This window comes from Gorilla gorilla, chromosome 8 (assembly GCF_029281585.2).
Source record: "Gorilla gorilla gorilla isolate KB3781 chromosome 8, NHGRI_mGorGor1-v2.1_pri, whole genome shotgun sequence".
Taxonomy (NCBI): domain Eukaryota; kingdom Metazoa; phylum Chordata; class Mammalia; order Primates; family Hominidae; genus Gorilla; species Gorilla gorilla.
Window position 1 is genome coordinate 100,281,076 of NC_073232.2, and position 16,015 is coordinate 100,297,090.

The window sequence follows — 16,015 nt, forward strand, 5'->3', positions numbered from 1 at the left end:
CAAAGACCACAGATTTATTAGTATAGCATGTTAAAGTCTTCTAAAGAGTCTCATTGATGCTCTTTTCATCTCAGTACAATTTTTAAAACTGCTGAATGCAAGGTACTGAGCTGTTGGAAGTGACTGACAGATGAATGTAACAGATTCATAGAGAAGGAAAAAGGAAGAAAAAACTCATGCTCTTCCTATAGTATTGATACCAATGTAAGAGCCAAGAGAAAGGTATAAAGTATCATGCAGATATTAAGGGAAAGAAAACATTCACTTTAGTAATCTTTCCTCATTTTCTAGTTTCCTCTTATGTACTATGATTTAATACTGTAGTCAAGTTTTAATAAAATATGAGCTATATGTAATTAAGTGGGAGGTTGTGGGGCTAGGCACGAGGCTCACACGTGTAACCCCAGCACTTTGGGAGGCTGAGGCAGGCGGATCGCTTGATCTCAGGAGTTCGAGACCAGCCTGGACAACAAGGTGAAACCCCATCTCTACTAAAAACACAAAAATTAGCTGGGCATAGTGGCACACACCTGTAGTCCCAGCTTCTTGGGAGGCTGAGGCAGGAGAATCGCTTGAACCCAGGAGGCAGAGGTTGCAGTTAGCCGAGATCATGCCACTGCACTGCAGCCTGGATATCGGAGCAAGACTTTGTCTTAGAAATAAATAAATAAATATAAAATAAAATAAATGGGAAGTTGTGTATATAAATTATAAATGCTACATTCAGAAAAGCTTTTGAAGGTTGTCAGACAGTTTCTTAAAGGAAGTTCACCAGCTCTTTATTGAACATTGAAGAAAACATACAGTTTAGATTGGCATTAAAACTGAAAGAAGTGGCCAGACGCAGTGGTTCACGCCTGTAATCCCAGCACTTTGGGAGGTCAAGGTGGATGGATCACCTGAGGTCAGGAGTTTGAAATCAGGCTGGCCGACATGGTGAAACCCTGTCTGTACTAAAAATACAAAAATTAGCCAGGCATGGTGATGTGTGCCTGTAGTCCCAGCTACTTGGGAGACTGAGGCAGGAGAATCGCTTGAAGCCGAAGGTGGAGGTTGCAGTGAGCCGAGATTGCATCATTGCACTCCAGCCAGGGCGGTAAGAGTGAGACTCCGTCTTAAAAAAATAAATAAGTAAATAAATTAAAAACTACTGAAAGAAGTATTACAGGCAATGGGAAATAGCTTGAGTTGAAGTGCAGCAGAAGGAAAAAGCTGGACAAGAATGTAGTGTCAGAGAATAGGTATGGAACGTGTGACTGACTGTTAGAGGATCCTGAACGGGGATAACAGACTTGATTTCATAAATACTGAGATGTCATGATAATACTTGAGGATTAAACCATGTTTTAAGGACAGTTGTATGCAAAGTTATAATCGCAAGAGGAAAAAATAGTGGAAAAGAAACCAGTAATAAAACTTGCCTTAATGCAGGTATGCTAAGACAATCAAATGGGATTTCATTAATTTTTTATTTGCCATTTATAGCTAAAGATTTTGTAAAAGTTTTGAGCCCAGTAAGGTGAAATAGTCTCAGAAAGAAAGAAAAGTGAATCTGAGACTTGGAGACATTAATGCTGATATTTTGGTTTTAAACGTGTTTTAAATCCGGTAAAAGTGAGCTTCTCACATGACAATATTCAGTGGGTACTTGGGAGTATGGGTTCGAATCTAGGTAGGAGATATATCGATATTTTGGGCATCATCAGGAAAGGGAGAGTAGTTAAGCCTTTCATATAAATAATGGTGTGGAGTTTGGGCATGGGAAGTCTTGGAGGAAAGGAAGAAAAGGAGAGGGTGAGGACTGAGATAAGAATGGCAACTTGGGTTTAGGAAGAAGAAGAGGAATCAATGAAGAAAACAGATAGTGCTGGAAAATACAGCATCTTCTGTAGGGATTGGCAGCTTTTTCTTGATTTTTGTCTTAATATTTCTAAGTGATGAAAAAAGCTACTATATTCTAGACATTTAACAGGGTTAAAAATGTTACTAAAGGATGATCAATGTGGTTTTCATTCAAGACTATAACAATATGTATATATCCAAGGAAATTTAATTCTGACTTAAAAAATTGTTTTGCTTGTATAGATTTAGGGACACAAGTGTAATTTTGTTACATGCATAGAGTGTATAGTTTCAAGTCAGGGCTTTTAGGTTGTCCATCATCTGAATAATATACATTGTACCCATTAAGTAATTTCTCATCTTCTACTCACCCTTTCAAGTCTCCACTATTTATCATTCCATTATTTACATTCTGATTTTCATTTACTAGGTGTATTAGTCTGTTTTTGCATTGCTTTAAAGAAATACCTGAGACTGAGTATTAAACAGGTTTAACCTGTTTTCTTTATAAATTCTTCTTTAATTGGCTCATGGTTCTGCACGCTGTACAGAAAGCATAGCAGCTTCTGCTTCTGGGGAGGCCTCAGGAAGCCTCCAATCATGGCTGAAGGCAAAAGGGGAGCATGGTGAGAATGGGAGCAAGAAAGAGAAGGAGTGGTGGGGAGAAGGTGCCACCCACTTTTAAATGCCAGCTCACTTATCACCAAGAGGATGGCCCAAGCCATTCATGTGGGATCTGCCCCCATGATTCAAGCATCTTCCACCAGGCCCCACCTCTAGCACTGGGGATTACAATTCAACCTGAGATTTGGGAGGGAAAGATATCCAAACTATATCACTAGGTTTGGATCTTGTTATTTATTTTTTGGAACATAGTCATATCCAAGGATATATACTGTAGAAGTCCACAGAACCATACTAATATTGGACTTCTGCTTAGTTAGGTCTTATCTGTCTGAAACATGATATTCATATTGCAGAGAAGATTATTTTCTTTAGTGATTGAGGAAATCTTTACTACTTATACATTTTTTAATATAATACTATAATATTTGAAGATGCACATTTTAGATGTAGTTTAATTGAAACCTGGAAATACTATTAATTTTCTTTTTAAAGTCCTAAAATCAGGATTATCAGATTCTGAATTAATGGAGTTTAAATTGAAAAGATTACAAGGCAGTTTTTCAATTTTATTCTGGTTAATTTTATCACAGCTTTGGAATCCTACTTTGTTTATTTGCTTCTTGAAGTTAGATTTCCCAGTGAAATTTCAGTATCACATAAAGTCTTATGAAATGGCTCATTGCACTTTGAACTTTGAGTCAAGGAAGTGAAATTTATTGATAGATTGTTGGTGTAATATTTATCCTGTTTGTGGTAGCTTTTTCGAATAATAAGTGTCTTAGAAGACCATGTTGGAATAGCCCGCATGCTTTTATCAAACATATTAATTATGTGATGGCTGATATTGCTTTAGATATTACATAGAAATAGTAGTAGGTGTTTACTAAACTGGAAATTTCATTTAACTTGGTTTAGCTTTGCCTTGTTCTGAGTCACATTGATAAAAATGTAAGACTTTTGTTTATCTTCTAGAATAATGACACCTTTTGGTGCTGAGAATTTTTTGTTATATATATATACGTAATATAAATATAAAATATATTTAAATATGTATAATATTTCTCATACACTTTATGTAACTTTGTGTTCCTGTTTCCCTATTATCTTGGCATGTTTTCTTCAAATGGCACTTCTTAACCTCCTAAGGTTAATAAATTTCTTTGTAATGGACTTTTGTTTTCTAATTCCTCAGCGTATGACAAATGAATTATACTTTGTCAAATTATTTAGGTAACTTTCAGTTTTTGAAGTCCTGGGATCATAACATTCATCAGTCTTTAATTTCTGTCATTAACGTCACTAGCTATAAATGAATTTATGAGTAGATTTAAAAAATAAAACATACAATCCTTCCCTTAACACACTTTCCCACCATTTGGTTGAATTGCTAGTGTAAAAGCATGATGAATTTTGAGAAGTTATATTTTACCAGTTACTTTATTTTTTACCAGTTATTTAAAACAGACATGAGCCAAAGCCAGAATACTTGTTAATGAAAATGAGGTGTTTTGGAGGAAAGGAAGGTTGTGCTGCAGTTTTTACTTGAAATCTGTTACATTTCTTTACAGAAATTTCAAATTTCTTGTTTCCTGTTTCTTATGATGGTGGCATTATATACCTTTAAAATGTGAGCTATAGGAAAATGAATGATGGTTAATTTTTTTATAAATATTTAGACTTGTGTTTTTGAAATTTTTTTATAACATTGTTATAGGTTTTATCCTCTTTCTCTTGTGAACATGTAATGATTTGTATTTTGTGATCTTTGCCGCATGCTAGAGACTTAAGAATACTATAGCAAATATCTGTCTTCTTTACATTTAAAAGTTTTTCCTGACTACTGCCTGTTGATATCTGTCTTAAAAGTTACTTTTGATGTAGTTCACAAATGTACCAGATAATTATTTCATCGTTTTTAATGCTTAAAGTTTTTATTTGTATTAGGATTTTTAGTATGATTTTAATGTTAAAGTTTTGAAGTTACTCTGCCACTAGAAGTCTAATTTTGGGACTTACTATTCATGAAATAGGGATTGACTTTTATACAAGTAATAGGACCTTATTTTGAAGGTTCAAACTGGAGAAAATCTTACAGTGTTTATATTTTTATTTCATTTATTTCAGTTGATTTGCTTTAGATCAAGATTGCAGATACAGAATCCATATTTCATGTATATTGCTGATATTAATCATTAAAATCGTTTTTGACAGTTTGACAGTTAAAGGCATTTCCTGTGAAATAATACTGGTATGTATTTAACCATGCAGATCCTCAGTTTGTGGTCTGCCAGCTAAAGGTGAAGATATATTCCTCCAATTCAGGACCCACACGACGGGAAGACAAGTTCATGTACTTTGAGTTCCCTCAGCCGTTACCTGTGTGTGGTGATATCAAAGTAGAGTTCTTCCACAAACAGAACAAGATGCTAAAAAAGGTTTGTACTTTACTTTCATTGGGAGAAATATCCAAAATAAGGACAGATTAAAAGCTATATTTTATTTTATGACATGTAAGGAACTATAATTTGTTTTCTATTAGATCTGCAGGTGTTTTGCTTACTCTGGCATTGGTGAGACATTATAAGGGTAAATAATCCTGTTTGAAGGAAAAGGCCTTATGGCATTGTAACATGAGAGGAATTTTTCTTAACAAGGATGGTTAACTGAGAAGAAATTAGCATGGGAACAATATTTTAAAAATTTTGGTCTATAGGTAGAAATGAGATCTGTTCTGTGGTCTTATGTAGTGACACAAACCACTTTTTCTCCATTTTGGCTTACGTTTCTTTTTCTTTCCTTTTTTTTTTTTCCTTTTTGTTAGAGACAGGGTCTTGTTCTATTGCCCAGGCTGAGTAGCTAAGACTACAAGCATGTGCCACCACACCCAGCTAATTTTTTTTATTTTTATTTTTGTAGGGACAGGGTCTCACTATGTTGCCCAGGCTGGTCTCAAACTCCTGGGCACAAGCAGTCCTCACGCTTTGGCATCCCAAAGTGTTGGAATTATAGGTGTGCGCCATCATGCCTGGCCTTAACATTTCTTAAGACTTGATTATTTTCTATTTAGCTTCTGTGGATTTACTGATTAATTTTTTAACTAGGAGAGAAATCAGTATGAAGAGGAAGTAATAAAGAATGAAAACATGGTATTTAAATATGCAGGTTTAGAAAGTTAATGAAGTTTGAATTTGATTGATCTGTATTTAGAGAAGGCAACGTCTTATTATTTTAAAACCAACTATCGGCCCTGTGCGGTGGCTCACGCCTGTAATTCTAGCACTTTGGGAGGCTGAGGCGGGCAGATCACCTGAGGTCAGGAGTTCGAGACCAGCCTGGCCAACATGGTTAAACCCCATCTCTACTAAAAATACAAAAAAATTAGCCAGGTGTGGTGGCAGGCGCCTGTTTTCCCAGCTACTCAGGAGGCTTGAGGCAGGATAATTGCTGAACCCGAGAGGCAGAGGTTGCAGTAAGCCAAGAATGCACCATTGTACTCCAGCCTGGGCAACAAGAGTGAAACTCCATCTCAAAAAAAAAAAAAAGGAAAAAAAAAAAAAACAACTATCTTCATTTAAAATATTAAATGTGAATATTTAAAGTGAGACTAAGGTGCAACATTTTTAGATAGTAATGAAGAAAAGGACTAACTTTATAGTGTTGCTGCCTTGTTAAACATACTAGATAGCGTATTGCCAATCTTTAAACATTCTCAATGATAGGATTTATTTAGATTTTCTGATTTTTAGCTTTTCTTTTGAAAGAAAATAAGAGGAAGTTTCATTTACTGCAGAATTTTAAATGCTGCTTTGATGTATCAGTAGAGATATAATTTTCCTTTATCCAGAATCCAAGTAGCTGGAAAAAAAAAATCAAAATATGCTGAACTTTTTTTTTTTAACCAGAAACCCGTTTCCTATCATCTGTACAAATAAAAGTTAAATATATCTCAATAACTTAGAAAAATTATTTTTTGATATCCAGGAAGTATTAGCAACTGTTTTAAAATTAAGATAACTAGTAAGTTTTATTTTCCTTTCAAAAATAGGCATCTACATCATCATCTCTGCATACCTTTAGGAATTTACTAATTCTTATTTCCCTTCATCTGTACTTTAACACATGCAAAATTGAAGGTTAGATTAAATATTTATGATTTATTTGTTTATCCTTGACTACATAAATTTCCATTTTATTGATTTTCCCTGCCTTATTTAAGAATATGCTATGATTAAAACACAAAAAATTTTAGTATAACCCATATATATAGAGAATTCACCTTTTTGTTATTTAAATATTATTGGCTTATTTTCTTCTAAGTAAAATACAATTACTGGCTAAAATAATTGAAATAAGCAAAAAAAAATTTTAAAGACTTGTATGCAAGATTACTTTGCCAGGTACTGTTAAAAGATGCAACGACATTTAAGACGTAACATCCTTAAGGATCTTATTTTCTGGGGGATAAAAAACTTTAAGATAAATTAGAATAAAAGATTTAAATGGCATTTTAAGGTACCAGATAAGATGTCACAAGGCTGTACATCATTAATTGCCAAATGATTTATACAGGCCAGATTTCTTTGTTGGTCAGTAGAGGTTTAAAGTGATGAACTTCTGTTGTGTTTTTTTATTAAGAAGGTATTATCTTATTAGTAAGAAGTGATTTTTTTTAAGAACAAGCATTTTATAACATCAAAAGAAATCAGTAGTACTCTTTCCTACCCCCTCATATTTATTCTGAAAGTATTCAAGCATTATATTGTCATGTAAGAAACTGGAGCTTCTCATGTTTGTATTGCTGTAGAAGTAAACATGTATTTGCCATGCGTCATCAGGGAAGTTGCACTCACCTTCCAAGAACTTTTGTTAAAGTAAATCTTGGAATAGGTAGCTCATTTGAAATGTAGAAAAAATTAAATCCATATCTGAATTTTGTTTATATGTATGTACACGTAAACTAAAAACATATTTAAAGCTAGTATTAGATGAGAAAAGAGGTTTTTTTACTTAAAATTTTAAGGCAAAAGTAGTTTATCTTAGATCTTGTGAGATTGTATTTTTGGTTTAAAATTTGAGAATTTGAGTGAAGAAAAATCGTGTGAATGAAAATGCAACAGATAACTCAGATTGCCTTATAATAGTCTTTGTGTTTACCTTTATTCAGAATATCAAATGATAGTTTATTTTGTTGACTTTTTGCAAATGTTTAACATAGGTGACAGATTTTCTTTTTTAAAAAAATAAAACATCATTAATTATGTCATTTCATTTCTTTTTCTTTTCTTTTTTTTTTTTTTTTAGGACAAAATGTTTCACTTTTGGGTAAATACATTCTTCATACCAGGACCAGAGGAAACCTCAGAAAAAGTAGAAAATGGAAGTCTATGTGATCAAGAAATCGATAGCATTTGCAGTATAGAGCGTGCAGATAATGACAAGGAATATCTAGTACTCACTTTAACAAAAAATGATCTTGACAAAGCAAATAAAGACAAAGCCAACCGATACTTTTCTCCAAATTTTAAGGTCAGTTAAATTAAACATTTTGTGGGGGTTGGTGACTTGTATGTGTGTGATGTGTGTTTAATTCTAGGAGTACAGCTGATGAAGAACTTGCTTGACAAGTTTTTAACTTATGTATTATTTCGAAGCAGTGTTTACGTAGCAGTAACATGAAAGTTTCTAATAAAATACCCAATGTACACAGCGTCAAAAAAGCTGCATTTTTCCTTTTCCTGATTCTTTGTTGTTTGCTGAAATCTGGGGCAAAGGTGCGGGAGGGGGCTAAATGACTGGGATATGAAGTAGGAATGGGAGAGGAAAGAAATAGATGGGAACTCAGTCATTTGGGAATGATTCATATGGAATGTTTTTACTGCTCCACTCCTGTCTGCCTTCCAATTTATTCTCAACCCCTCAGAGTGATCTTAAAAATAGACTTGATTGTGTCACTTCTGTTTACGCTTTATAAGGACCTTGTGTTTTTTTTTTTTTTTTACCATGACCTACAAGGCCCAGCATAATTTAGCACAGGGCTACCTCCTACATCAGCACTAGTCACCTTCTCTCCTGTTTCTTGAGATTCAGTCATACTGGTCTTTCTTCAGTTCTTCAAAATGCTAAGTTTCTGCCTCTAGTCTTTCCAGTTATTTTCCTTCTCCCTGTACCTTTTCATCTCAGCCTTTTCCCCTGACCTTCCATAGGTATCTTCATATTTCCAGCCTTAGCTTCAATCTCATATTCTCTGAAGTCCTCTGATTGTCCTCCCGTTATTCTTTTTTTAAAAATCCTATTTCCTTATATTGTATCTTAGAATTATTTGGTTTGTTTCATTTGTGTCTATGTGTGATATATGTATTTCTATATAGGTATATATATCTACTTATAGACAAGAATTCTTCAGATTAAAAAAATCTGATTTGTAAACATTCCCAAATGGTTGTTTACCATTTTTTTCTTCCCCCTTCCTATTTCTTATTCTACCTGATTTTCCCCTGTTCATTCACCACACTCTTTTCTTTCTCTTTTTTACTCTCTCTTAATTTTTCATTCAATTTTTATAACATGTAACAAATCTAACTGTAGCGTCTGAGTATTAAGAATATTGCTAGTAATACTTCATCTGTAATCCCAGCACTTTGGGAGGCTAAGGCAGGCGGATCACTTGAGGCCCAGGAGTTTAAGACCAGCCGGCCAATATGGCGAAACCCTATCTGCACTACAAATACAAAAATTAGCTGGGCATGGTGTTGCACACCTGTAATCCCAGATACTTGGGAGGCTGAGGCACAAGAATTGCTTGAGCCTGTGAGGTGGAGGTTGCAGTGAGCCGAGATCACACCAGTGCACGTGCACTTCAGCCTGGGCGACAGAGCAAGACTCTGTCTTAAAAAAAAAAAAAATATATATATATATATATACACACACACACACACACGCACACACTCACACACACACACTCTATTACTACCAATATACATACATATATGTATGTATGTATGTATATTACTATTACTACCAATATACATACATATGTGTATGTATGTATGTGTATTGGTAGTAATAGTAATACTTGGGCCCCTGCACGTTTTAAGTGAAAATAGATCCAATATTAAATGTCTTTAGCCCTTAAATTTTTTTTAAGTGTTCAGAAGTTTCCCTTTAAAAAATTTTTTAATATATAATAATTGTACGTATTTATGGGATACAGAGTGATATTTTCATGTATGCAGTGTGTGATGATCAAATCAGGATAATTAGCATATGGATCACCTCAAACATTTGTCATTTCTTTGTGTTAGGAACAGTCAAAATTCTGTCTTCTAGCTATTTGAAAATATACAGTAAATTATTGTTGACTAGTTACAGTTCTATAGAACACTATAATTTATTCCTCCTGTGTGTAATTTTTTATCTTTTAACCAACATCTCCCTATCTTCCCCTCCCACTCCCTTTCCCGGCCTCTAATAACCACACTCCTATGAGCTCAACTTTTTTAGCTTCCATATATGAGTGAGAACATACGGTATTTATCTTTCTGTACCTGACTTATTTTACTTAACATCATGTCCTCCGGGCTAGACATTCTCTTTAGAATCCACAGGTTTCCTTTCTTTTCTCTAAATCTGCATTTTGCTCAGCCATTAACTTTTAAAATGTCTTTTTCCCTTTAGTTTTATTGTTTTCTATTTTAATATTGCAAGATGTTTTATATTTGTGATTACAAATAAAAACTCCATTATTAGTAAACAAATACAATGTCATATAGTAGTAAGTGCTATAAAAAATAGACAGGATAGAGAGTAATCTTGGTTTGTATGTTTTTTGTTTTTTAGCAAAGATGATTAGAGAAGGCCCAACCAAGCAGATAACATTTAAGCAGAGGCCTAAATCATATAAGTGAGTTATACAAATATCTGGGAAAAGAGTTAAGAGTAGAGATGCAAAAGCCCTTAGACAAGAGAATGAGCTTGGTATATCTGAAGAGGGGGTAAGTCATTTTGACTGAAACAGAGTAGACAAGAAAACCAGTCCAAGTGTAAAGATACTAGTGTGTGTTCAGCATAGGAAGGATGTAATCTGAATTTTGTGTTTAATATTCCCTGTGTTCATGCTTTCAAAATATAGATGAGTGAGGAAAGTAGGGAGAAGGGGTAATAAAGGAAGCTGAGAGATCAATTAAGAGGTACTTGAATAGTTTAGTAAAGATGAGAGAAGATGTTTGCTTCTTGTTGCCCCTCACTGCTTAGAATAGTGGCAGTGAAGGGTAACAAGAAGCTGTCAGATTAACTTAAAGAGTTTACTGATGCAGTGGATGTTGGTTGTAAAAGAAGAATTGATAATGACTCTTGGATAATAGGGGAGGGAGGGGCTGTCAATATAATATAATGAAGAAGGGATTTGAAGTCATTTCTGATTTAAATCTCACATCCACTACCTACTTTTAATAGATATGTAGCCTTTAACAAGTTCCCTAACCTTTCTGGGCCTTAGCTTCCTCCCCTTGGAAATGAAAATACCTAACATGTAAGGTTGTTTTGACAGTTATTTTCACTAGGCATGTAAAGGCACTTGACTGTCTGTTATAGACCACTGTATTATGTTAATGTCCCTCTCCTTCCTCCCTTTAGGTAAAGTTTTTAGGGCTAATAAATCCCAAATATCAATGTTGATCAGTAGTTTGTGTTTGTGTAGTGTTGTTTATATCAAAAACTACATTGAAGCCGGGCACAGTGGTTCACGCCTAAAATCGCAACACTTTGGGAGGCCAAGGTGGGCCTACCACCTTGAACTAAGGAGTTTGAGACCAGCCTGGGCAACATGGTGAAATCCCATCTCTACAAAAAATATAAAAGCTAGCTGGGTGTGGTGGCATGCACCTGTAGTCCTAGCTACTTGGGAGGCTGAGGTTGATCCTGGGAGTTTGAGCCTGCAGTGAGCTGTGAAGATGCCACTGCACTCTAGTCTGGGTGACAGAGCAAGACCCTGTCTCAAACACACACACACACACACACACACACACACACACACACACACACACACACAAAGAGATACATTGATTTTTCACATAGGTAGTAAGAGAAACATTCTTTTTGAACTCGGCTGTTTGTGAATTGAATTTTGTAATTCAAATGCTATATTATGTAAACTATTGATGACTTTCAATCTGTATTTATTTTGTATAATTATTTAGTTAATATTTGCCACTTATATTCCTTAAAAAATAAAATTGAGGTTGGGCGTGGTGGCTCACACTTGTAATCCCAGCACTTTGGGAGGCTGAGGCAGGCAGATTGCCTGAGCTCAGGAGTTTGAGATCAGCCTGGGCAACATGATGAACCCCATTTCTACTAAAATACAAAAAATTATCTGGGCATGGTGGTGTACACCTGTAGCCCTAGCTGTTTGGGAGGCTAAGGCACGAGAATTGCTTGAACCCGGGAGGCAGAGGTTGCAGTGAGCCAAGATCATGCCACTGCACTCCAGCTTGGCAACAGAGCAAGACTCTTGTCTCCAGAAATAAAAATAAATAAATTGTATTAACATCCTGATAGTTTATCTGTTTAGTACCTAGCAAGAAAGAAAATGTTGAACATCTTAATAAGAAGAGGGTCATTTAAAAGGCCTCTTAAAGATCATGTTTGTTACAGTGCTTAAAAATTAATATGTTCATCTGCAAAATGGAATAAAAAATCTGTTAAAAATATATTTCACTAAATAGTTTAAGATGAGTCATATTTGTGGGTTTTCATTTTAAATTTTCTTTCTCTAGGTGAAGCTGTACTTCACAAAAACAGTAGAGGAGCCGTCAAATCCAGAGGCTAGCAGTTCAACTTCTGTAACACCAGATGTTAGTGACAATGAACCTGATCATTATAGATATTCTGACACCACTGACTCTGATCCAGAGAATGAACCTTTTGATGAAGATCAGCATACACAAATTACAAAAGTCTGAATTTTTTTTATCAAGAGGGATAAAACACCATGAAAACAAACTTGAATAAACTGAAAATGGACCTTTTTTTTTTTTAATGGCAATAGGACATTGTGTCAGATTACCAGTTATAGGAACAATTCTCTTTTCCTGACCAATCTTGTTTTACCCTATACATCCACAGGGTTTTGACACTTGTTGTCCAGTTGAAAAAAGGTTGTGTAGCTGTGTCATGTATATACCTTTTTGTGTCAAAAGGACATTTAAAATTCAATTAGGATTAATAAAGATGGCACTTTCCCGTTTTATTCCAGTTTTATAAAAAGTGGAGACAGACTGATGTGTATACGTAGGAATTTTTTCCTTTTGTGTTCTGTCACCAACTGAAGTGGCTAAAGAGCTTTGTGATATACTGGTTCACATCCTACCCCTTTGCACTTGTGGCAACAGATAAGTTTGCAGTTGGCTAAGAGAGGTTTCTGAAGGGTTTTGCTACATTCTAATGCATGTATTCGGGTTAGGGGAATGGAGGGAATGCTCAGAAAGGAAATAATTTTATGCTGGACTCTGGACCATATACCATCTCCAGCTATTTACACACACCTTTCTTTAGCATGCTACAGTTATTAATCTGGACATTCGAGGAATTGGCCGCTGTCACTGCTTGTTGTTTGCGCATTTTTTTTTAAAGCATATTGGTGCTAGAAAAGGCAGCTAAAGGAAGTGAATCTGTATTGGGGTACAGGAATGAACCTTCTGCAACATCTTAAGATCCACAAATGAAGGGATATAAAAATAATGTCATAGGTAAGAAACACAGCAACAATGACTTAACCATATAAATGTGGAGGCTATCAACAAAGAATGGGCTTGAAACATTATAAAAATTGACAATGATTTATTAAATATGTTTTCTCAATTGTAACGACTTCTCCATCTCCTGTGTAATCAAGGCCAGTGCTAAAATTCAGATGCTATTAGTACCTACGTCAGTCAACAACTTACACTTATTTTACTAGTTTTCAATCATAATACCTGCTGTGGATGCTTCATGTGCTGCCTGCAAGCTTCTTTTTTCTCATTAAATATAAAATATTTTGTAATGCTGCACAGAAATTTTCAATTTGAGATTCTACAGTAAGCGTTTTTTTTTCTTTGAAGATTTATGATGCACTTATTCAATAGCTGTCAGCCGTTCCACCCTTTTGACCTTACACATTCTATTACAATGAGTTTTGCAGTTTTGCACATTTTTTAAATGTCATTAACTGTTAGGGAATTTTACTTGAATACTGAATACATATAATGTTTATATTAAAAAGCACATTTGTGTTAAAAAGGAAATTAGAGTTGCAGTAAACTTTCGATGCTGCACGCAAAAAAAAGACATTTGATTTTTCAGTAGAAATTGTCCTACATGTGCTTTATTGATTTGCTATTGAAAGAATAGGGTTTTTTTGTTTTTTTGTTTTTTTTTTTAAATGTGCAGTGTTGAATCATTTCTTCATAGTGCTCCCCCGAGTTGGGACTAGGGCTTCAATTTCACTTCTTAAAAAAAATCATCATATATTTGATATGCCCAGACTGCATACGATTTTAAGCAGAGTACAACTACTATTGTAAAGCTAATGTGAAGATACTATTAAAAAGTTTTTTTTTCCAGAAATTTGGTGTCTTCAAATTATACCTTCACCTTGACATTTGAATATCCAGCCATTTTATTTCTTAATGGTATAAAATTCCATTTTCAATAACTTATTGGTGCTGAAATTGTTCACTAGCTGTGGTCTGACCTAGTTAATTTACAAATACAGATTGAATAGGACCTACTAGAGCAGCATTTATAGAGTTTGATGGCAAATAGATTAGGCAGAACTTCATCTAAAATATTCTTAGTAAATAATGTTGACATGTTTTCCATACCTTGTCAGTTTCATTCAACAATTTTTAGATTTTTAACAAAGCTCTTAGGATTTACACATTTATATTTAAACATTGATATATAGAGTATTGATTGATTGCTCATAAGTTAAATTGGTAAAGTTAGAGACAACTATTCTAACACCTCACCATTGAAATTTATATGCCACCTTGTCTTTCATAAAAGCTGAAAATTGTTACCTAAAATGAAAATCAACTTCATGTTTTGAAGATAGTTATAAATATTGTTCTTTGTTACAATTTTGGGCACCGCATATTAAAACGTAACTTTATTGTTCCAATATGTAACATGGAGGGCCAGGTCATAAATAATGACATTATAATGGGCTTTTGCACTGTTATTATTTTTCCTTTGGAATGTGAAGGTCTGAATGAGGGTTTTGATTTTGAATGTTTCAATGTTTTTGAGAAGCCTTGCTTACATTTTATGGTGTAGTCATTGGAAATGGAAAAATGGCATTATATATATTATATATATAAATATATATTATACATACTCTCCTTACTTTATTTCAGTTACCATCCCCATAGAATTTGACAAGAATTGCTATGACTGAAAGGTTTTCGAGTCCTAATTAAAACTTTATTTATGGCAGTATTCATAATTAGCCTGAAATGCATTCTGTAGGTAATCTCTGAGTTTCTGGAATATTTTCTTAGACTTTTTGGATGTGCAGCAGCTTACATGTCTGAAGTTACTTGAAGGCATCACTTTTAAGAAAGCTTACAGTTGGGCCCTGTACCATCCCAAGTCCTTTGTAGCTCCTCTTGAACATGTTTGCCATACTTTTAAAAGGGTAGTTGAATAAATAGCATCACCATTCTTTGCTGTGGCACAGGTTATAAACTTAAGTGGAGTTTACCGGCAGCATCAAATGTTTCAGCTTTAAAAAATAAAAGTAGGGTACAAGTTTAATGTTTAGTTCTAGAAATTTTGTGCAATATGTTCATAACGATGGCTGTGGTTGCCACAAAGTGCCTCGTTTACCTTTAAATACTGTTAATGTGTTATGCATGCAGATGGAAGGGGTGGAACTGTGCACTAAAGTGGGGGCTTTAACTGTAGTATTTGGCAGAGTTGCCTTCTACCTGCCAGTTCAAAAGTTCAACCTGTTTTCATATAGAATATATATACTAAAAAATTTCAGTCTGTTAAACAGCCTTACTCTGATTCAGCCTCTTCAGATACTCTTGTGCTGTGCAGCAGTGGCTCTGTGTGTAAATGCTATGCACTGAGGATACACAAAAATACCAATATGATGTGTACAGGATAATGCCTCATCCCAATCAGATGTCCATTTGTTATTGTGTTTGTTAACAACCCTTTATCTCTTAGTGTTATAAACTCCACTTAAAACTGATTAAAGTCTCATTCTTGTCATTGTGTGGGTGTTTTATTAAATGAGAGTTTATAATTCAAATTGCTTAAGTCCATTGAAGTTTTAATTAATGGGCAGCCAAATGTGAATACAAAGTTTTCAGTTTTTTTTTCCTGCTGTCCTTCAAAGCCTACTGTTTAAAAAAAAAAAAAAAAAAAAAAAAAAAAAAAGCATGGCCTGAGAGTAGAGTATCTGTCTACTCATGTTTAATTAAGAAAAAACACTTACTTTTAGGGCTTTAGTCATCACTTCATAAATTGTATAAGCACATTAAATAGCGTTCTAGTC

At 34.4% G+C, this 16,015-nt stretch overlaps 1 protein-coding gene across 3 annotated transcripts in view; it reads left to right on the forward strand.

The window, feature by feature from the left end:
• Window positions 1–15,729, forward strand: part of PTEN (phosphatase and tensin homolog) — a 104,794-nt gene extending 89,065 nt beyond the window's left edge. For 2 of the 3 annotated variants that reach the window (XM_031015316.3, XM_019035118.4), the window contains 3 exons: window positions 4,738–4,904; window positions 7,771–7,995; window positions 12,243–15,729. In XM_031015316.3, coding sequence (XP_030871176.1) covers window positions 4,738–4,904; window positions 7,771–7,995; window positions 12,243–12,428 — 578 coding nt within the window. In that variant the 3' untranslated portion in view covers window positions 12,429–15,729. Of the gene's footprint in view, window positions 1–4,737; window positions 4,905–7,770; window positions 7,996–10,305 lie in introns of all 3 variants that reach the window. The other variant, XM_019035119.4, reaches the window with a different exon arrangement.
• The last annotated feature ends 286 nt before the right edge of the window (window positions 15,730–16,015 follow it).